Source organism: Drosophila arizonae, chromosome X (genome assembly GCF_054131065.1).
Source record: "Drosophila arizonae isolate 15081-1271.41 chromosome X, UAZ_ARI_1.0, whole genome shotgun sequence".
In the NCBI taxonomy this organism is placed as follows: Eukaryota; Metazoa; Arthropoda; class Insecta; order Diptera; family Drosophilidae; genus Drosophila; species Drosophila arizonae.
In genome coordinates, this window is record NC_142927.1 from 5423436 (window position 1) to 5446539 (window position 23104).

Genomic DNA, 23104 nt, shown 5'->3' on the forward strand with positions numbered 1-23104 from the left:
GTAATATTGGGGGACCAGATTAAAAACAAGTAAGAACGCTCCAGTCGAGACTGCTCGACTAGGAGATACCCTGAACCCTCTAAGCTGATACTCTAATCATTCTGCACTTCTTTTATGCACACATAAATACACATGCATCCACACGCACGCATAAGCCTGCGCTCTGCTAACTGCGCAGTAAGCAGCGACTGCGCTTGGGCTGCGCTGCAGCGTGGGCAATATTATGAGAATTTATTTGTCGAATAATTTCTTTTGTAAACATACGATCTTAATGAAACTTTCAGAGTGTAATCATATGGTAAATATGTGTGTATATTCCAAAGCACAAGTCTCTAGTATTTGAAATGCGTTTTTTACAAATTGGGGGAGAAGGGGGCGTGGTATCCAAAATCTGTAAATTACAAAATCTTTGTATCGATTAACTTTATATACAACGCAAATTTGAAGACTCCATGTCTAAAATGTTCAGGCTAAAAAAACAAAATCAATTTTTCGATTATTCTCGATAAGAAAGCTATCGGACGATTTATCGAAAAAGGCAAACTCGTACTGCGTATGGTACTCACGAGTATGCATGCCAAATTTCAGCTCTCTAGCTCTTATAACTTCTGAGATCGACGCACTCATACGGACGGACAGACGGACAGGGCTATATCGACTCAGCTCGTCGCGCTGATCAAGAATATATATACTTTGTGGGGTCTGCCACGCCTCCTTCTGCCCGTTACATACTTTTTCACAAAACCATTATACCCTGATTTCCCATTTTCAATGGGTTCAGGGTATAATAAGGTGACCATGGAGAGTACTTCATATGACCGTGGAGAGCACTTCATATACCAAATATGCGAATGAACTCAATAAGAGTCGAGAGTTAAATTATTCGAATTTCCAGGAATCTTTAGGGAGCAGAGCAGGAGAAAGTAACGAGAAAAAAAATACAGTCGAGTCTCGATAATTCGTACCCCGCTAAATCGAAAATCGCATTAAATTGTAAAGATTCTATCCCCTTGTAAGAAGTTCGTTCTCAATTCTCGATATCTTGAATTTCTGTGCAAATCGAATAAAATGGATCCCTGATCCTGAATAAAATATATAATATATATAAAATTGAGTGACCATATCTTTTGTAGGATCAGATCAAGAAAACCTAATCATGGACGTTTAACCATAACGCTTCATTCAAATATCCTGAATAAAAGCTACAAATTTGCTCATTCGAATGCCGACCAAGTGACCCAAAAGCGAGAGGAAAACATTGATATAATTTAGAAACTACGACACATATATTTTAATGCTAATTGTATTTACAAAAGCCGAGATAAAAGATTAGAAAATCGAGAGAAAAAAAAAACAAAAAAAAAGAGTAAGAGCTCGCGCAGAGCTCTTACTTTAAGTAGTAACTGGAGTGTGGCAACCCTGGCGATGTATAGCTGTTGATTGACTGCTGATTGAGATCCAGATTGAGCGAACCGAATGGCTTCAGATTGAAGCTGTGACGCTGGCTCAGTGTATCATCGTCTGGATAGTTGACCAGAAATGCGTTGGGATTCGGTTTGAAATTGTTGGGCTGCTCCAGGTAGGCAAAGGGATTGGGATTGGGCCTCGGATCGGGATTGGGATTCGGATCTGGATTGGAGTTGCCAGGCTGCGCCGTATCATCAATATCTTGCTCTGCCGCTGCGGCACCATCGCTGCGCACGTCGCCATCATCAGTCGCTGCTCCTGCGCCTGCGCCTGCCTCTGGCTCTGCTCCCTCCTCTGCCTCTGCCTCTGCCGCAGCCGCAGCCGCTGCGTTGCCCTCGATGAAACTGGGCTTAGAGTAGATATCTGCAAAGTGTTGGAGAGAATCCAATTGTACGGCAATTAGTTAAAAGTTTGCGTATTTTACCAGCGGGTTGTGCATACTGATAGATCAACTGATCCGCCAACTGAGCGGGCGGACGGCGCGCCGCTGGTGCGGGCGGTGCTGCTGGTGCTGCTGGTGCTGGCTGCGGCTGTGGGCGTGGTCGTGCGCGTGAAACCAGACGAGGAAACTGCGCTCCATAGTCGTAGTCGTAGTCATAGTAAAAGTTGCCCACAGGACGCGGCGAAGGACGCACGCGTCTCGGAGGCGGCGGTGGTGGTGCTGCTGTTGTTGGTGGTGGTGCTGGTGTTGGCGCTGCTGTGGTGGGTGCTGGTGGTGGGGCTGGTGCGGGTGCATCGCCATAGTCGTAATCGTAGTCATAGGGGCGTGGCCACCAGCCAGGCCCCGGGAAGAAAGGATGCGGTCTGCGTCGCGGTGGCGGCGGCGGCGGTGGTGGTGGTGGTGGTGTAGGTGGAGCTGGTGGCGCCGCCGTCGTGGTGGTTCGCATCATGGCGGGTCGTCGAGTCGTCTTGGCATTGACTATATTGCGAGTAATGTTCGCCTTGACGCTGGACAGATCGGCGCTCTTCTGCAGCAGATTGCGCAGCAGGAGGCCAAAGTCGAGGGTGATGGTGCCGCGCTTGGACCTGGTGTCCTCTTGGCAGCTGCTCGGGCAGACGGCCAGCAGGGCGAGCAGCACTACACAATAGCTGCACTGCATCCTGGCCAACAATGCGTTCGTGGAGTCTCAAGTCGTTGGAGTCAGTCGCTGGCTGCGCTCGCTAAACCGCGCTGTGTGGCGTTCCAATCAGAACTGGCGAACTGCCCGCTGGCTGCCTTGACTCGCGCCTGGGCGTTGCGGATTAAGTGGCCAAAAAGCCAACAAGTTAGACGGGTTCAACAGCCAGCCAGTCAGCCTCTCAGTCAGCCAGTCAGTCAGCCAGGCTAGCCAGGCCAGGCCAGGCCAGTCAGCGAGCTCTCTGTCAACGGGTTCTGTGCGTGGCTACAATTACTTTTGCACTACTTTTTTGTGGCACTCGAATAATTCGTGCGCAAGCCTCTGGCTGCGACCCCAGCAAAGCTCAGCACAGTGGGTCACACAGTGCCCATTGCTAACGGTAATCGGGGAGACATAAATTGTAGGGAGTGATCGAATGGAAGTTACCCTGGGTCTCTGTGCCCATGTGCCTATCTCTCTCTCTCACTCGCTCTCTCTTTCTATTTCCATCTCTGGATGTTACATATATCTAGTTCTGGGTTTCTCTCTATCTCTCTCTATCTATCTCTATCTCTCTATCCTCTTCTATATCTCTATCTATTTCTATCTCTCTCCTTATGGTAGTTAACTCTCTCTCTCTCTCGCACGCTCTCTCTCTCTCTCTCTGTTTATATATCTGGATGTTACATCTATCTTGTTCTGGGTTTCTCTCTGTCTCTCTCTCTCTCTCTATCTCAATCTCTCTATCTTCCTCTATATCTCTATCTATTTCTATCTCCCTCCTTATGGTAGTTACCTGGGTCTCTGTGCCTATGTGCCTATCTCTCTCTCTCTTTCTCTGTGACTTTAACTTTCACTCTCTCTCTGTCTCTCTCTCTCTCTTACTCTCACTGTATACCAATCTCTGGATGTTACATCTGTCTTGTTCTGGTTTTACCTCGCTCCCTCTCTGTCACCCTCTTTCTAACTCTCTCTCGCTCTCTCTCTCTCTCTCGTACATTCCCTCTCTCCCTCTCTCTCTATCTTTCACTACATCACTCTCTCTATATCTATTTCTATCTCTCTCCATATCTCAATTTCTTCTCGGACTGATTATGTCTCTCTTTCTTATTTTATTCGTATTTCTTTATCCTGACTCTCTGCCTCTCTTGCTCTTTCATTCTTTCTGCCTTTATCTTTATACTTCTCTATTTATCTCCTTTTCAGTCTGTGTTTCCCCAATAAAGTCTATCTTTCCTGTTCTGTTCCGCATCTCCAACATTTCCGTAAACTCTCTCTCACTTAATCTCCACTGTCACTCAACTCTCTATGTATGTTCTCTCTCGTTCTTCCTCAGACTGTCTAACTCTATCTATCGCTCTTTCTGAAGCTCTCCATCTCTCTCTTTCTCCCTCTCTCTCTTTCTCTCTCTCTCTCTCTCTTTCAATGCTGTCTGATCTAAATCTTATCCAAATCTATTTATAAAAAATTTCAGTTGCTTCCGTCTCCGTTTCCATTCCATTTCAATGGACTTGGTACCACGGTGCGCACACTGATTATAGTGATACATATGCATCAAATTTACTTGAAGCTATTATGACTTTTTTAAAGCCAACTTGTTGCACTTAGTTTTAATTTAGATACCCTGTGAAATGCGTGTGACAAGTGGCATGATAGACCAAAGAGTGTGAATGATAAATAGATGAGGTATATATAATATATAGAATATTGATTTGTATATGTAATATATTAAATATGTAAAAATCGACTCAGAGTTAGTCGCTTATACCTAAATACAAAGATAGATAGTAATTTGTATTTTCAGGGTATTCGTGCAGTCGCATATGCACGCAATTAGCACACGCTTATACGTACAGGTTATGTTTATGCATTTGCTTAGCAATTAAAGGCCTTTACTTTTAGTTAGGTGCACTCGAATCGAACCGAGATATGTGTATATGTATATACCTCTACATATAAGATACATACATATATACAGATAATAGTGTCAGAAAGATCTTGTTTGTTTTCACAGCTGAATTCGAATTTGATTTCCAAGTTGAAATTAATTTGATTGAAAGGCAGCCAGTGATAATTTGTACACATTCAGAGAGTTATACATATATACTATAGATATATAGATATAGATATATGTTATATATAATGGATACATAACTAAATCCAATTTAAATTGAATGTGCATGAGGAACAACTTGCATAAGCTGAAAATTGCATCGAAAGTCGAGCAGAAGTGGCGGAAAAATGGGGGAAAACTGGGGGAAAACTGAAATGAAATGGAGAGTTAAGCTGGTATGTCAGCCGTTTGCCATAGATATGTGTTCGCTGTTTTACTTTTCTTTTCGATTCATTAATTTTTCGTTTTCCTCGTGGAAATTGAAAATTCGTCAAGCGTTGCGTGTGAATCGCTAATAGACTTCAGACTCCAGATTTCAGCTCAGACCTGAGGCTTAAGACGCTTAGCGTCGCAATGCGCTCAACAACCTACAGGCTTACGCTTGACAAATGATTAAGAGACTCCGGCAGGCAGACAGAAAATGTGCTCGACTATGAAATACCCTAAGCTAAAACATATGTAATAACTTTTAGCCTTGCTTTGGCCGAAGCCGAAATTTGATTCATTTTGAGATATTCCAACGAAAGCAAAAGGTTCGCTAAGCTATGAAATACCCTCACTACATCATAGCTATAGATATTCCTAAATTAGCCTAGGCAGAAGTCAGACAAAAACTTTGTACAGAATAAAAAGATTATCTCGTAAAAAAAAAAACAATATAATGTACGCTTGCTTTGAAATACCCCAACTAAAGGTGTTAAAAAAATCTTGTAAAGGCTTTGAAAGAACCAGAAGCTGTAATCAATTGTGAAGTATCCTTAGCAAAGCAGAAGGGATAAAACCAAAGCAAAATTGACTTGACCGTGAAATACCCCATGAAATACCCTAAGAAATATTATATAGAAATACCATATGAAACAGTCTATGAAATACTCTAAGAAATACTATAATAAATAGCATGTGAAACAGTCTATGATATTAAATATCCTATGAAATACCCTATGAAATGCTCTGTGAAATACCCTATGAAATACCTTATCAGGGTAAGAGTGATGCGCAATCGACTATGTAATAGTTGCCCATACTCCAAAAGCAACTGCGCCTATTCAAATAATGTTAATGTTTGATACCTGTCAAGCCCTAATGAACAGCTTCCTTAATTTCTAGATAGATCTGTATTTCTAGCTAGATCATATTTAGATTCTACAAACCATCTGTCAATAAATTTCGATTTAAAATAGATTTGCAGCTTATCCAAACAGACATGAATATAAAACTTTGTTCTATCTTGACAGACTTTGCCACGCCTCTAGTAGGCGTCAATCCACTTTATGGTATTAATTGCAGATTATCGAAGCTCATATATTAAGATAATTTATACATAGATATAAAACCAATATACCAAACCACCAAACTAATATGCTCTGCCATCAATTGAAAACAGGGTATATGGCAAGGCAAACAAAGCCCATTGCAATTGCAGATTGGAACTAGTTATGGCAGTTGCCTAAGATAAAGATTTGAAATGAGACACATTAAAACAGTTTATTACCAAACATAAAACTCTATATACACGCATACCTTATAAATATCTATATACATATATACATAGACATATGCAAGAGCAATGAAAATATCATAAAGATTTGGTCCGATTTGAGCGTCGTTTGGCCTAAGCCTCGATTAGATTTTGCTGTGAGATGCTCGTGGGCGCTGCGATGACGGCCAGTGAGACGGTGGGCGTCACCGTATGGGGCTTTGGCGCTGTGGGCGTGGCACGGGAACGTAGCGTACGTATCAAGTGCAGCTCCACTTGAACAAAAGGCGCCTCCACGCAAAGATACATGAGCAGAGCGACGAGCAACGTAATGCCAAAGTCTGACCAAAAGTGCAGAATCTACCGAGAGAGAGAGAGAGAGAGAGAGAGAGAGAGAGAGGGAGAGAGAGAGAGAGAGAGGGAGAGTGTGGGTGAGTGTGATATGATTAGTCCCAGGCAAACACTCACTGCATCATAGTTGGAGAAATGTTGACTGCTCTTGATGCGCCCCGTGTTGGCCATCTCGATCAGCAGATGCCAGATGTAGAGGCAGTAGGAGAGCTTCGACACCGGCTGCCAGAATGACCAGCTGAGCAGGGTGTTGACCAGGCCGCCACGGCCGCTCTGGCAGGCCCAGATGAGCCAGCAGATGGCCAGGGGCCAAGCGATGCGACTGCAGCACAAATAGAATGCGCCAGCCAGGGGCGAGATCTCTGCGGCGCCTGGCCGTGTGTAGGGATAGACGCTCCAGATCGCCGTCGCAATGAAGAGCAGCGCCAGCAGCCAGAGCAACAGCATCAGCCACGCGGGGAGGCGGCGCCGGCGGCCCTGCTCGCCGTGCAGAAAGCAGCCAAAGAGCAGCCCGATCAGCCAGGGCATGGCACGCGCATGGGTCGTATAGTAGATCATGCGCATCTCCATGCTGTCGGCGCCCAGATTCCTGTCCAGGCAAAAGAGCTTGATCAATTCACATTGCTGCTCTGGACTTTGGCCAGCCGATTCACTCACCCCTTGCGATTGAAGACGGTCAGCTTGTTCAGCATTATGATGCTGAAGACGCAGCCGAAGAGCAGCGCAATCAGCAGGACGATTCCAGCCACAGCCCGACGACGCCAGCGGTAGAGGGGCCAGAGGAGCAGGGGGGAGAGCAGGAACAGCTGCATGTCCACGGCCAGATACCAGGCGTGACCCAGACACTGCAGAGGCAGCCAAAGCAACTGTTAGCTTGATTGATTGATTGATGGACTAATATGGATAGATGAAAGCATAACATGCAAGATTTTCCAGTGGAGCGAAAAAGTAATTAGGGCTATGTCAATCATTTCGGTTGATTAAGTGACTTATTGATTGACTGATTGATCAATCATCTGATCAACACCTACTACTAAGAAGGCAGAAAATCACAGATATTATAGAAAAGAAAACCAATCAAATGTTTAACTACCTACATATATACATATATAATTTTGATTGATTGGCTGATTGATTGAGTAACTCATTGACTAATATCTACAGCTGCGAAGGAAAGTAAGACGAAAACTATTTATGTAAGGCTATGGCCTTCATTTTGATTGATTAAGAGACTTACTCATTGACTGATATAGTTGATCAATCACCTGATCAATATGTACTACCAAGAAAGAGGACTACAAAGGTGTTATAGAAAAAAAGAAGAGCAATCAAATGTTTAACTACCTACATACATATATAATTTTGATTGATTGACTGATTGATTGATTGACTCAGCTGCGAACGAAAGCAAGACGAAAACTATTTATGTAAGGCTATGGCCTTCATTTTGATTGATTAAGAGACTTACTCATTGCCTGATTGATCAATCAACTGATCACTTTCTATTACTAAGAACAACGGCTACAAAGTTGTCATAGGAAATTAAATCAATCAACTGTTTGATTAACTATCTACATATATAATTTTGATTGATTGTCTGATGTCTGTCAATCAATCGACTCACTGACTAATATATATGTATATATAGAGCTGCGGATGGTGCATAGTTTAGACAACAAAGAAAACATAAATACTAATAAATATTGTGAAAGTTATCTGTAAGATTGAGCTTGATTGAGCACAGCTAAAGATTGACTGACTGAATGCTGTACATGGGCTACGTGCTTTGCTTGCTTGAGCATTAGTTGTCGATCTATAGTTAATATTGATTTCAGAAGCGCGCCGAAAACTCCTTCGGATCAGATGTTTTAATGGAGATGGAGATATTAAGCATTAATCCGATAAAAAAATTGGAATAACGAAAATCCATTAAAATTTGAGTCTACTTGCCATGCGACCCGCTGCAGCATAATTCTGGACGTAGAGCAGCGTCGCCCACCAGGTATCGTAGCACAGCTGTGAGGAGCTGGTGAACTGCTGCCAGAGCGGCCCGCTGTCCAGGCGAGGGAACAGCGTCATCAGGAAGAGCACAGCGATGGCCAGCACAGGTGTGAGGCGCACGATGCGATGCAGGTACATGAGCGGCACATTGAGGCGACCCGAACGGCTGTTCGAACGAGAGCGGAAGGCTAAAGTCGTGGCAAAGGAATCAATCAGTCGATGCTGTCCCTAACTCACCGTTCCAGCTCGCGCAGCGTCGACATCACGAGCAGCATTCCGCTGAGCAAGAAGAACGTGTCCACGGCTATGGTGCCGCTCTGCAATATCATCGAGAATGGCGTTTGCGCCCAGGCGATAACCTCGTAGCTGTTCACATTCGGCGCCAGCAGCAGGAACATATAGTCGTGCCCCCAGATGATCCAGATGATGGTCAGACAGCGTATGCCATGCAGGCAGGGTATCAGATGAATGCTTGGCCTCGATATCTTCATCAGCTGCCGCAGATTCTGGCGCAACGAAAAGGCAGCCAACAGTTTTTGGGGTCCTGAGGGATAAAGATAGATAGGTCTTATGTGAACATATTACAGATAATGTGATGTACCTATATGGCAGTAGAGCTTTACCAGCTTTAGGTATATATATTTGCTTTACAATCTTTAAGTTGTCAAGAGTTCTCTAGAAAATATTCTCTAAGGTTGGGAAAAAGAGTCTTCCACTACTTATATCTATAAAATTTGATTCTTTCTGCTTTAATATAATAATTAACAAGCGTATTCCAAATTTGAAATGGAATGGAATGGAAGGTTATATATGGAGGTTAAATATATTTCCATAGTTGCTAATATGCCCACTTGTAAACTTTTTTCAATGGGTATGCTTAGACAAAAATTGTAGAGTGAAATAGAGATGGGGAAACTGAGTACAGTTTTTTAGTAAAATCGGAGCGGATATGCGATAGGGTGGGAATGAAATTAAGAATTGAAAGAGAGAGGGAGAGAGATATGGGAAAAGATGAAGGATAAAGAGATAAGAAAGAGCGAGAGAAAGAAAGAGAGACTGATATGGGAAAATATGAATGATAAAGAGAGAAAGAAAGAGAGAAAGAGATATATATATATATATATATATATATATATATATATATAAAGAAAGAGACAGATAAAGAGAGAGAGAGTGAGAGAGAGAGAGAGAGAGACGGAGGACGTATAGAAATAATCATTCTCAATCCATCAGAGAAAGAAGGAGAGTTAAGTAAATAGCGCGAGCGAAAGAAACTGCTGTAGAGAGGGACAGAGAAGGAGATAGTATATTTATGGTAGACAATAAGACGTGGCTAGCTCTGCTCCAAGGCTGCCTCGTTTCTCTGTACATTTCTCATTTCTGGCTATTTCTACCGTCAAATGCTCACTCCGTTTAGAAGACATTCAGAAAGGAGCACAGTAGGACAAGAGACAGGGAAATCTCTGGGAGAAGACATTCAGAAAGGAGCACAGTGGGACAAGAGACAGGGAAATCTCTGGGAGCTTGTCATGGTGTGAAAGAAGGTGGTTGATCTGAGAAGGTTCTATATATATATCTAATGATATCTGCCATGTCTGCCGCTACTAAGTACATACACTTACATATAAGCAATATACCCTTAGATTGACATTATCAATGGATATAAAAAACTTGAAACAAAGTAGTCGAAGGAGAATCTGAATGAGTACTAGAGGCATGCGAATATATGGGCAGTTCCTTCAGCTATTACATATATATACACACATCTGTATACATACATACATGAATTCGCTCCTTGCCTGGACCGACCTTATCAATTAGTGGGCTTATCAGTATTGAGGTTATGTAAGTTACGCAAGTCTAGCACTCACCTTTGAAGTAGTCCAACAACGTGCACAGCATGACGAGCAGGGCCAAAGTGATGAGCAAAACACTGGGGAGTAGTTAAGTGAGGAGTAGACTATATATTCTATATATCTGTCTATCGATCCACTTACATAGCGAACCAATCAAGTGCCGCCATTGGCTCTCTGGCGGCCAGGGCACAATTGGACTCCTGCACCAACTGCAGCTGGGGAGCCACTGAATCTTCGAAGATGCGCTGCAGATAGTTGTTGAGCCAGCGATTGAGCTGATTGGCGCTGCAGGCAGCCGGAATGCAGGTGCCAATGCTAATGCTCACCGTATCCTCGTCCATGGCTAAGAGCGACTCGAATGCGATGTGGGCCAAGCAGTATTTGCTGGCAGCTAGGGCCGTAGCTGAGTTGCTCAGGCTCTGGCTGAGGCAGGACTCGTAGTTGCCGAGATCACTGAAATGGCCGTAGAGCAGGCCGTGCGGAAACTTGCCCCAGGCATCGAGCACTGCAAGGCAGAAGGGGTAAGGCTAAGGGCTAAGCAGAACTCCAGCTGAGCATCGATTCGCCTCCTCTCGCTTACCTTGCAACGCTGGCAGAGCGTGCCGCTCGGCCGCCTGCAGCAGGAGGCCCACCTCTGTGGCGCAGAGCAGCTCGTCGCTGGAGCTGTTCGCCTGCTGCAGCACCTGGTAGCCAAGGTTGCTCTGCTGCAGCCAGGTGAGCAGCTCCTGCTGACTGTAGGCGCCCGCCGCCTCCTGCTGGCCCAATGCCAGCGCCAGGCAGACGATTAGCAGACCCTGAACGGCGCCTAGAGGTAGCCCTGAACCGATCAACCGAACTTTTTCTAATGCCATGGCCAATTGTGATTGTTGACGGCGATGCGATTCATATTTATACGGCCGTAACACGGTTCAGCATTTGCGGTAGTTATTGTTGTTGTTGTTGGTGTTGTTTTATTTTAACTACTACTGATATTTTTGTATTTTCTAATCGCACGCTCTTGATAGCCGCTCCCCCTCCCCCCCCTGTGCCCCCTGTAACCCTGTTTATCTAAGACACTCGCACTGCAGGCACTACAAGCTGAAAGCCAAGAGCTTTTTCCCCATCGTCAGCCGCCCCTACCCCAACGAGGTGCATTGACCGATAGTTAGAATCGCAGCTAAAGCACAAGTATTGCACCGATGATCAGCCGCACAGCTATTTGTGTACATACTATCATATAGATATACTATATATGCACAGAATATAATGGGATTTATCTCAGCAATTTGCCCGTGTCACACATTCTAATGAAGCACTATCCAAGTTTTAAGCAAATTCCTACACGACAATTATCGAATATCCCATAATTTAGCCTCTATTGCTATCCACATCTGATTGAACCAGTCCACTCGTCATCAGATTATATAAAAATTTCCCCTTGATGCTCTATTAGACTCTAGGCTATTTCGATATTTTAGATCGAATTGGTTTTGGAAGAGCGTATGTAAGAAGAGCTAAGACAAGGATCTTGAACTAATTGATATACATACTAAGATTGTAGTAGCTATTTCAAAAACGATAACATATCGATACATCTAACATGTTATATTACCTCATAAAAATATCTAGTTTAATTTCCGTACAATCGATATATGCTAAACTCATAATTATAGCTAGACTATAATTCTGGACTTATGGTAGCATATAATAATATAATATTGCATACAAATCGATAATTATTAGTATGAAGATGAACGAAAAAATCAAAGCACAATTAAGATTATCGATATTTTGATCCATTAATCGATCAACTGCTTAGAAGTTTGTACACAATTGTGTTTCCAAAGAGCTCCGAAAATAGGACAATGCAATAAAGCATAGCAAGATACACAAAAATACATAATATCGATTCAAATCGATCTTTGAGCTAACCTACATATATCAAATTCGATATACAGACTCATAACACATAAATTAAATGCAGAAAAAAATTGGAAAAATACATATGGCTGACAAAGGACATGTTTGGCATATTCTAGACAGCCATAGGGTATCTGTGATCCCAGCATTTCATCAAAGCGAGGTTTTTTTTTTAAAGAGCAATAACCGATAAGTAAACAATTGTAAAAAAGGTAAAATAAAGCTCAAAACTTGACGTGGGAAGAAATACGGAACTACGTTCAAAGTTGGCAAGGAAAGACGCGGGGTGGCGAATGGCGGTGTAGGGCGCTCTTACTATGGATCATTCGACAGCAGCGACCTTGACGGCATTCATAGCTGTAAATTGTTTTGCAAAAATGAGCTTATGGCTTAGCTGCGCTACGAGAGAGAAAAGCACAAAGCTTTTAAAGCTTTTCACTCGTGAAATTACGTAACAGTTGACAATAGATTTTGTTGGCGGGTATGATAGTGATAATGATGATGATGATGATGACGATGATGATGATGATGATGTTTGTGATATATACGCAGAGACTCGTGCGAAAACTAGTTAACAAAGTTCATTCAACTCGGCCCAACAAGCCCTGCTACGTAATTAACTGAATGATTGAACAACTTATTGAACGAGCTGTTTATATAATTACGTGGCGCTACGTCAGAGTTAGTTACTATTTATAGTCATATAACCTATGCCACGCTGATAATTGAGCTTCAGTTCTAGTGCGTAAGGCGGGCGAATGAAGCACGTTTAGCTCCATGCCGAGATAAATGATAAATGCAAATTTGTTCAACAGATCTTAAACTACTTTTTAAAATATATCAAAAATATAAAGCTATGTATACGACCAACATTTCCATTAACAAATCTTTTTCAAAATACTATAAAAACTATGAAAAGAATTTAAATATTATAGATATTTTTAAAACTTTTTTTTAGGGTGAGGGAGAAATGCACACTCATTGAAATAATTCCTAGACTAATAAACTCAGTTGAGTTTATTTAAACGTATCTCTAATCCAAGTACTTTATGTCCTCATCTATTGTACAGGAAATTCGTACTTATTAATTATTTATATTGCACTAGTTTTTTATACCCTGAACAAGTTGTTCAAATGTTAATTTAGGGTACAGTGATTATACTTATTCACGAAAGGGAAATGAGTATATTGGTTTTGTGCATGTCCATCTTGCTGTCCGTCCGTCTGTCCGTATGAAGTGCATATCTCTCATAGTTTAAGAGCTAAAAACTTCTTCAAATTTGGATAGTTTAGTTACTGGTAAGCTCCTCTATCAATGATACAGAAATAAAAAATAATCAAAAAATACCCTATAATTTTCACTTATTTTGAGCGTAAGCATTTAAATTTTGCAGCTAAGCTACAAGCTACAAGTTAGATCGTTCTAAGAACTGACCAAAAATGATGTGTCTAGGTGTCTACGGCCACTAGGGGCGTGGCAAATCGGGAAAAACTGCAGTTTCTACAGCATTAGAGCTAGGAACACAAAGCATAGCTACTAAATAGCTGATGGGATGTGAATGAGTACTCTGCAGTTGGTAACGCCCGACTGCAACGTTCTTACTTGTTTGTGTTTATTATTATATTTTTATTATAATTTAATTTAATTTATCTTTATCGAGTGGCTTGAATTCCACAACTGATGAAAACTTCCAATCTACTCACATATTTTGAATGCATATAAAGAATTCTATTATATACATAGGATTTTTATAACAATTTTTTTTTTATAGTCATGCTCTCAAAATATATGTATGTATATTACTATGCCACAAATAATATCAGGGAATGGATCAGTTTATGGCCCAAGTGGATCGGTTGCCAGCCTTATCGGCTGTAGTAGTTCGTGTGGTAAGGCAATTAGCTACCCAAGTAGTTGATTGGACCGATAAAAAGTCATGGCTGCTGCAGGGCATTAGGCTAAGGCTACGATTTTATAGACCTACAAGCTTTAGATAAACAAACTTGCATTCCACATGTTAAGGTAGGTTCACAAACGTTAGGAAGGCTTTCAGGCATTGTTTGATTTTTTTAAGGCAAGTATGATTCATAGACAACTTAGTCCAGAAGAAGATTTTCTTATCGTTTATTTAGAATAATAATATAGGCAATACCAAATCGTGACTAAGTTTTCAATTGGCCAAACGAAAATATTTATTTATGAATCACTCGCGAAAAGCGACTTCAAGTGGCTCTTAACATATTTAATAATAGCTGAAGATATTAAGTATAGAGATGTTGAAAACGAAATTGCAACCTATTTCAATTTAAACCATCCTCATGTTACCATAACCGTCTATGATACTGCTGACATTTAACCGAAAAATCTTCCTATCTTATATTTATAATATATCATATATATATATATATATAGCATATATATGTATATTAGCATTGGCAATCAATAAGTTTGTTTATATATTTCGAGCCACTTTAAATAAAAATCTTGATATCTCTGGCAGACTACTGTAATTCCAGAAACCGTTAGAGCACTAATACACAGATTACAGGCGGAAACCACTTAACGGAACGCACCAGATAAAAGAAACGCTTATCTTCAGACATTGGTTAGATGTGGGCAGAGTATATAAAGACCATGGGTAGCACCATTAAACACAAATCAACAATATGGTCAAAGCAGTCGCAACCTTATTATGCCTGCTCTGTGGGCTGGTCACCACGATCAATGCCTCGGGGATAAATATGGAACAACAACAACATTTTAAGATGGAGTCCATGGACTATCAACAGATCAGAAAGCTGCAATCGCTGAACCTCAAGTTCACAGAATATTTCCAAAACAGAACAGTGAAGGACATGGATATGTTCAGCACTCGGCTGCCCAACAGGGACGATCTGCAGTGCATTGCCGACATGGGCCGATGGATGAACGACCTCAAGTCGGGCCGCCTTTGGTCCATGAAAAGTATGTAACAAATTATTGCATTGAATTCAAAATAAATGATCTTTCCCTCTTATGGGATAGTGATCGATTCCTGGGGCTCTTTACCTTCGGGCATACTCTATTTCAATTTTCTGGACATGGGCAACTATGGAGAATGCATCAAGATCAACAAGGAAGTGAGCAGTGGTCCTTCGATCAAGGGCAAATATTGCTTTGCCGAGATACCCATTCTAAAGATGCTTGGAATCCCTGTCAACAGGAACCTAAAGATTGGCATTTGCTTTCCGTCCAGCTGTTCGGCGGCGCAGATGGGCGTATTTCTCGGTAAAGTCATTCAGCAAGTGATTGGATTGACTAGCCCAATAAGCTTGGTGAACGAAAAAAGTTGTCGCACCAATGAACGGGAACCATTGGATGGCATTGCTATCTTGACTATGTAAGTGGAGGACCTCTGCCTTGAATAACCCCCCATATCACTAATTCCCTGATCCTCACAGTGTTCTCCTATCCATATTTGCTGCCTTGGCCCTGCTGGCCACCTTATATGATTATTTCCTAGTGTCGGATCAAGGTGAGTAGCTTTTTAAGATCTTCCAGTCAGATTCTTCAAATTCCACTTGCAGCCAAATTTCCCGCTTTGATCAAAATATTCTCTATACGTGCGACTTCGCGCTCACTCTTCCGCATTATCCCGCCGAAATCGAATCCGAATGTAATCGAGTGTCTGCATGGCATGCGCTGTTTGTCCCTCATCTGGGTGGTCTTTGGACATGAGTATATGTTCGGTCTGGCTAATCCGAACATCAATAGGATTAGCTTCCTTCATGTAAGTCGACTTAAATGATCTTTACCCATACCACTGGAGCTAGCCTAAATGTATACTGTATGATCTTCTAGTGGTCGGAAAGTCCCTTCGCTCAGACCATAATTCATGCGGTCTTCTCCGTGGACACCTTCTTCTTCTTAAGTGGCATGCTCGTGGTTATGGTTGCACTGCGTGCTATGGAGAGGTGAGTCCCTTCTCAGCTACTCACCCACTTATATTCTAAACAATCGGATTAACTTCAGATCCAAGGGCAAGCTGAATGTCCCACTGATGTATCTGCATCGCTATCTGCGTCTCACTCCAGTGCTAGCTATAGCTATATTAGCCTACATGAAGTTGATCCCTCTCTTAGTGGATGGGCCCGTGGCCAATGCGGGCTTCGATGACTATAAGCGATGTGAAAGAACCTGGTTCTGGACGCTGCTCTATGTGCAAAACTATGCCACTGACGAAATTGTAAGTGACGGTTAGGCTTAACATGCATGTCAAATTCACTTTCTTTTCTTCTTTCTTTAGTGCTTGCCTCACAGCTGGTATCTGAGCGTGGATATGCAGATGTACATACTCTCGCCCCTATTGCTCTTTGCGCTCTACAAGTGGGGCAAGAAGGCAGCCATTGGCACAGTTGCTGTCATCGTGCTGTTAACTGTATATCTCTTTACCACCATGATGGTCAACAAGCATTCCGTATTTATAAAGTAAGTGTTCAATGAGAGAGTTTTAGCAATTTCAATTGGTCCTACCAAATGTTCACTGAAATGAAACGAATCATTTCACATTAGCTTTGCTTGATCTCGAATTGACTCTACCGCATCTCTCTAGAACTCTAACCCAGCCCCAACTAATTTCTCCTCTTGCATAGGAACAATGATGGATCGCAGCGTTTGCTTTATTTCTACACCCATACGCACGCCACTCCTTGGCTTGTTGGCGCCGTCTTTGGCTACTTCCTGCATGCGAATCGTGGCAAGTGCTTCAAGCTGAATCGCTTAGCAGTCTGGTCCGGCTGGCTGATAGCGCTAGCCATAATCTGTACCTGTGAATTTTCACTGCTGCCGTACATTAAGTGGACCGGCCGGGATCTGTCGACACTATCCGATTCGCTGTACTACTCCCTCACGCGCGTTGGCTGGCCCATCGCTCTCTGCTGGGTGACGTTTGCCTGCGTGCAGGGCTACGGCGGAATGGCCAACAGTTTCCTCTCCTCCCCGCTGTGGCAGCCGCTGTCGAGGCTCTCCTATTCCGCCTACGTGTGGCACATATTCATCCAGGAAATCAATAGCAGACGCTATCAGACCAACACCTTCTTCTCCAACTACGAAATGGTATTGAACATCTGCTTAATGTGAGACCTTAGCTAAACTTTCTTCTTCTTCTTATTTTGATAGATGCTCAAATTCTGGGCGGACTTTGGCTTTACTCTACTTACTGCCTACCTGATGTACATCATCATCGAGGCACCGCTGGGCGGCTTGGAGGGCCTGCTACTACCCAACCGTAGACCCAGTCCCAAGCCAGCGAACGAAACACAGTCCCAGCTAAAGAAGGACCCTGAACTAGTTAGGAACAATCAGTTCAGCGATAAAGCGAATCTGCCGCAACTGGCGAATGATGTGGAAGCAGCTCAAGACGTACCCTCTAGTGCTCCAGCTGTGAACACATAATTTTTCTCTATAAAATTAATTTTGTTTATTATTATTTATTAACTATGTTAAGTGATTTTTTTTTTTTTTATGTAGTAAATAAATGTATTTGTATGTGAAACGAAAGAGAGAAATTTCTAATTGTCGATTCTAACCAGGGCTGTCATTTCAGCTTTTTTCTCGTCAGATCTGGCTTTATTTAAAGTCCCATTGCGGGAAAAATTCGACAACGGCGGGCTGCGGGAATTCTGGCTTTCAATAAATTAATTTAGCTCTATTTTAGCTTTACTTAATTTTCATTTATTTATTTTGATTTCTTTTGTTTTTATCGCTGTCAACAGTAAAAATCATGAATACAAGTGTCGATACATGATTTTATATCATACAATCTATCGAAATCAGTTCGTGGTATGAGCAACAGGTCTTGTTTGTCAACAAAAAAAACGTGCACGAATTGGATGGGCACAGAAAGAAAAAATTGATTTTGGGAAAACTCCAACAAAAACCAACAACAACCAACAGCACATTTCCTCTATGTGGCAGATCACACATCATCATCAACAACCTAGGTATTCTCTGCCAAAAAAAAAATTATGCGACAGCATGAGCGTTTAGTGATTTAAACTACGCCGTATTAAATGTACAACATAATTAATCATTCATTGGCTCCTCATTTTCTGGAGGATCTTAGAAATAAGATTGGAAGCGTTAAATTTATTTTGGTTTTGGACAAATCAAGTGACAAAGCGGCTCGGTATATAACAATTATTTATTAAACACCTGCCCTCTCTTTAAAAGATTGAATACTTTATTATTTGTATATATGTATATGGATATACATATATCTATAATTTCTACGTTAATGGTTTTAGGTGTCGTTATTAAATACATCTCTGTTGAGAGTGGAGTGACGATTTCGACGTTCCTGATTTTAATATTTCTCTTGAAAGTGGAGATTCCTTGTCTATAGTTGAAGAAATCAAACAATTAAAAACAAATGAATAATCATAAATGAATTTAATTAAGAAAATAGTGTTTTTTAAACCCAGCTTTTATTTTGGCTTATTTTTTCTTGAAGTTAGCTTTTTTTTTTTTTTTTGCCGATCTGGCTCTATTTGCTTGAAAAATTATGACAGCACTGATTCTAACTAACTCTATAATAAGCATGAGCTATCAATGAACTGCTCGTCCTGCACATACAAGTATAAATTTAGATTTCTTTTTGGAGTAGTAGCTCTATACCGGATCTGCCACTCGGTTACTAAAGATCTTCTATTAAAAAAAAAAAATAAATAAATAAATAAATAAATAAAAATAAAAAAAATATTCCAAGCCGTCGCAAATCAAAATCGAATCGATCTATTGAACAGCCCTCGTGTTACATATACATATTTTACTTAAACATCATATTAGGTATACGAATGAGTTGATATTCCGGTATATGGCATCTATAACGTATACGCACAGGTAAAACGGTAGCCCGCATATAATTCATATATGCATTCTATATACTTATATACCGATATACAATCTTACCATGAATCAGTTCATGGCTGCTAGCCTTATCAGCTGTAGTAGCTCGTAGTATATTGTGGTTTGGCAATAAGCCAGCCAAGTATTTAATTAGGTAGATAAAGAGTCACGGTCGCTGGAGCGCTTTATGCTAAGGTCACACTTTTATTGATCTATAAATTCCAGATAGTCCCAATTGCCTCAAACATTTTTCGTTGTTTATCAAATTTGGGTGTGATTAAATGGGGTCACTAAAAGAAAGCCATAGTAGAGCAAAGGATTTGCTAATCTTTCACTTAAAATAGTAAACAAGTAAGAAGGCTCCAGTCGAGACTGCTCGACTGGGAGATACCCTGAACCCTCTAAGCTGATATTCTACTCATTCTGCTTTTATGCACACATACATACACATGCATCCACACGCACGCATAAGCCTGCGCTCTAGTGTCTAGTACTTGAAATACGTTTTTACAAATTGTGGGCAAAGGGGGCGTGGTATCAAAAATCTGTAAATTGCAAAATCTTTGTATCGATTAACATTATACACAACGCAAATGAAGTCTTCAGTTCTAAAAGTGTTCAAATTAGGCTGAAAAAACCAAGTCGATTTTTCTATTATTCGCGATAAAAAAAGTTATCGGATGAGTTATCGAAAAAATATGATAAACTTGTACTGCCTATGGTATACACGAGTATGCATGCCCAATTTCAGGTCTCTAGCTCTTATATCTTCTGAGATCCTTTTGCTCATACGGACGGACGGACGGACGGACGGACGGACGGACGGATGGACGGACGGACGGACAAGGCTATATCGACTCGGCTCGTCGCGCTGATCAAGAATATATATACTTTGTGGGGTCTGCCACGCCTTCTTCTGCCCGTTACATACTTTTTCACAAAACCATTATACCCTGATTTCCCATTTTCAATGGGTTCAGGGTATAAAAATCTGTCAGATAGACTCGTGGTTCAGCCTATAATTGGCTGAGCGAAACTATTTATTTCTGAATAGCACGCAAATGCCTATTTCAAGTGGGTAGCAACCAATTCGATGATAGCTCAAGTGTTGATTTTAGTGGCTACCAAATGGCGAGTTCTGCTTTGCCTAAGTATCAATCACTATATCTAATCGAATATGATTCGATGACTTTCCGCTTCTGTGAAGTTATATGCTATATGCATTACAAGTGGCATAAAAAAGGGTTTCTGTTGAAATTTGAGTTATTTATAGCATTTGTTTATGGGTTTACAGAAAGAGAATACTGCAATTACCCATGGGGCGACCAAGTAAACTGCGTATATAAACACTCTAGGTAGTATTAGACACAAATCAAACATGATCAAAGCCAGCTTAGCCTTGTTGTGCCTCCTCTGTGGACCGATCCCCCCCATCAACGCCTCGGGCATAAATGTGGAACAACAACAACATTTTCAGATGGAGTCCATGGACTATCAACAGATCAGAAAGCTGCAATCGCTGAACCTCAAGTTCACAGAATACTTCCAAAATAGAACGCTGAAGGACATGGATATGTTCAGCACACGGCTGCCCAACAGGGACGATCTGCAGTGCATTGCCGACATGGGCCGATGGATGAACGACCTCAAGTCGGGCCGCCTTTGGTCCATGAAAAGTATGTAACAAATTATTGCATTGAATTCAAAATAAATCATCTTTCCCTCTTATGGGATAGTGATCGATTCCTGGGGCTCTTTACCTTCGGGCATACTCTATTTCAATTTTCTGGACATGGGCAACTATGGAGAATGCATCAAGGTCAACAAGGAAGTGAGCAGTGGTCCTTCGATCAAGGGCAAATATTGCTTTGCCGAGATACCCATTCTAAAGATGCTTGGAATTCCTGTCAACAGGAACCTAAAGATTGGCATTTGCTTTCCGTCCAGCTGTTCGGCGGCGCAGATGGGCGTATTTCTCGGTAAGGTCATTCAGCAAGTGATTGGATTGACTAGCCCAATAAGCTTGGTGAACGAAAAAAGTTGTCGCACCAATGAACGGGAACCATTGAATGGCATTGCTATCTTGACTATGTAAGTGGAGGACCTCTGCCTTGAATAACCCATATCACTAATTCCCTGGCCCTTCACAGTGTTCTCCTATCCATATTTGCTGCCTTGGCCCTGCTGGCCACCTTATATGATTATTTCCTAGTGTCGGATCAAGGTGAGTAACTCTTAAAGATCTTCCAGTCAGATTCTTCAAATTCCACTTGCAGCGAAATTTCCCGCTCACTCTTCCGCATTACCTTACCTTCTTCTCTTAACTAAATTTATATTGTCTGATTTTCTAGTGGGTCAAAGGCCCTTTTCCCAGATCATAGTACATGCCGAATTCGCTGTGGACACCTTCTTCCTCTTGAGTGGCATGCTCGTGGTTATGGTTACACTGCGTGCTATGGAGAGGTGAGTCCCTTCTAACTTACTCCCACACTTATTTTCTACAAAAAGGGATTGATTTCAGATCGAAGGGCAAACTGAATATCCCCCTGATGTATCTGCATCGCTATCTACGTCTCACTCCACTGCTAGCTATGACCATATTGGTCTATATGAAACTGTTGCCTCTCATGGTAGATGGTCCTTTGGACAATGATGGCTATGATGACGCCGTCAAGCGCATTGGTTCTGGACGCTGCTCTACTTACAAAACTATGCCACCGAGGAAATTGTAAGTGGCTGTTAGGGTTAACATGCATGTCAAATTCTATAACCTTTCGCCTTTCTTTAGTGCTTGTGAGGCAGCTGGTATCTGAGCGTGGATATGCAGATGTACATACTCTCGCCCCTATTGCTCTTTGCACTCTACAAGTGGGGCAAGAAGGCAGCCATTGGCACCGTGATTCTTATTGTGCTGCTAACTGTATATCTCTTTACTATCATGATGATAAAGAAACATTCTGTGTTCTTTAAGTACGTGTCCTATGCAAATTTACCTTTCTTTTCCACTTTATTTGCATCCTTACTTTTCCTATAGAAATCAAGATGGTTCGCATCGTCTGCTATATTTTTATACCCATACTCATGCGGCTCCTTGGCTTATTGGCGCCGTCTGGATCGGCCGGGATCTGTCGACACTATCCGATTCGCTCTACTACTCCCTGACGCGCGTTCATCGAAGAGCTCAATGCCAGACGATATCAGTCGAATACGTATTTCTCCAACTACGAAATGGCAGCTAACATCAGCTTCACTTCAAATTTCAGCTATTTAAGGAAGCTTTCCCTTCTCTTTCCTTGGTAGATGCTCAAATTCTGGCGGGACTTTGGCTTTACTATGCTCCTATGGCCTGGAGGGCCTGCTACTACCCAATCGTAGACCGAGTCGCAAGTCCCAGAATGTCCCAGAATGTCGAATCAGCTCCAGATGCCCCCTCCAATGCTCCGGCTGCGAAAACATAACACTTCGCTATATAGATTATCTTTGTTTTTGTTATTTATTGTTTTTTACTTATTTAGGCGGAAATAAATGAACGTCTTCTTGGTAATTTCAATGAACTTGTTAATCGAAGAGTCACTCTGAAGTGGATCTACAAAAGCCTTGTAGCAAGCCTTCAAAGTAATTTCTAAGGCCCTCGATGTCAAATAACCATGAATCAGTTGCGATTAATCGATTATTGGATACTCAACGCCTCATTTGATAAGGTGCCTGGCTACTACCATAGGGTGTCGATTTCACACGAAGTCTGAGTATTCCATTTTATTTATGGCGTTATCTACGCAGAACCAAAAACAAACCGACATGCTTATCACCATTAGATTTTACAACTCCTTCCTAGGGTATACGACGACTATGTAAAGACATAACATAATCAGTTAAATAGTCAAATGATCTATGTAAATCCTGCATAGGTTTGAAAATCCTAGACTGTTTGCTGATCTATTCTACATCCAAGGGACT

General features: G+C 41.8%; 3 protein-coding genes and 1 pseudogene across 4 annotated transcripts; 2 read left to right on the forward strand and 2 right to left on the reverse strand.

Annotated features, from left to right (window-relative positions):
• Positions 1 to 1121: 1121 nt before the first annotated feature.
• Positions 1122 to 2854, reverse strand: LOC108618050 (uncharacterized). Its single transcript, XM_089475363.1, has 2 exons — positions 1892 to 2854; positions 1122 to 1830 (listed from the first exon to the last, which is right to left on the reverse strand). The coding sequence occupies exons 1-2, from the start codon at positions 2565 to 2567 to the stop codon at positions 1388 to 1390; spliced, it is 1119 nt and encodes a 372-aa protein (XP_089331489.1). The 5' UTR covers positions 2568 to 2854; the 3' UTR covers positions 1122 to 1387.
• Positions 2855 to 6143: 3289 nt separating this feature from the next.
• LOC108618051 (nose resistant to fluoxetine protein 6) lies at positions 6144 to 11293 on the reverse strand. Its single transcript, XM_018013957.2, has 8 exons — positions 10943 to 11293; positions 10504 to 10867; positions 10378 to 10439; positions 8744 to 9050; positions 8456 to 8672; positions 7163 to 7350; positions 6623 to 7094; positions 6144 to 6514 (listed from the first exon to the last, which is right to left on the reverse strand). Exons 1-8 carry the CDS (start codon positions 11211 to 11213, stop codon positions 6290 to 6292), a joined length of 2106 nt encoding a protein of 701 aa, XP_017869446.1. The 5' UTR covers positions 11214 to 11293; the 3' UTR covers positions 6144 to 6289.
• A 3612-nt stretch (positions 11294 to 14905) lies between these two features.
• On the forward strand, positions 14906 to 17800 carry LOC108619846 (nose resistant to fluoxetine protein 6-like). The gene is made up of 9 exons (XM_089474404.1): positions 14906 to 15226; positions 15287 to 15641; positions 15703 to 15776; positions 15829 to 16031; positions 16103 to 16215; positions 16274 to 16487; positions 16548 to 16729; positions 16894 to 17356; positions 17420 to 17800. The coding sequence occupies exons 1-9, from the start codon at positions 14929 to 14931 to the stop codon at positions 17693 to 17695; spliced, it is 2178 nt and encodes a 725-aa protein (XP_089330530.1). The 5' UTR covers positions 14906 to 14928; the 3' UTR covers positions 17696 to 17800.
• A 2595-nt stretch (positions 17801 to 20395) lies between these two features.
• Positions 20396 to 22668, forward strand: LOC108618053 (nose resistant to fluoxetine protein 6-like; annotated as a pseudogene). The gene is made up of 6 exons (XR_016271015.1): positions 20396 to 20823; positions 20884 to 21238; positions 21298 to 21610; positions 21669 to 21875; positions 21936 to 22117; positions 22182 to 22668. The product of XR_016271015.1 is annotated as a nose resistant to fluoxetine protein 6-like (transcript).
• Positions 22669 to 23104: the final 436 nt, after the last annotated feature.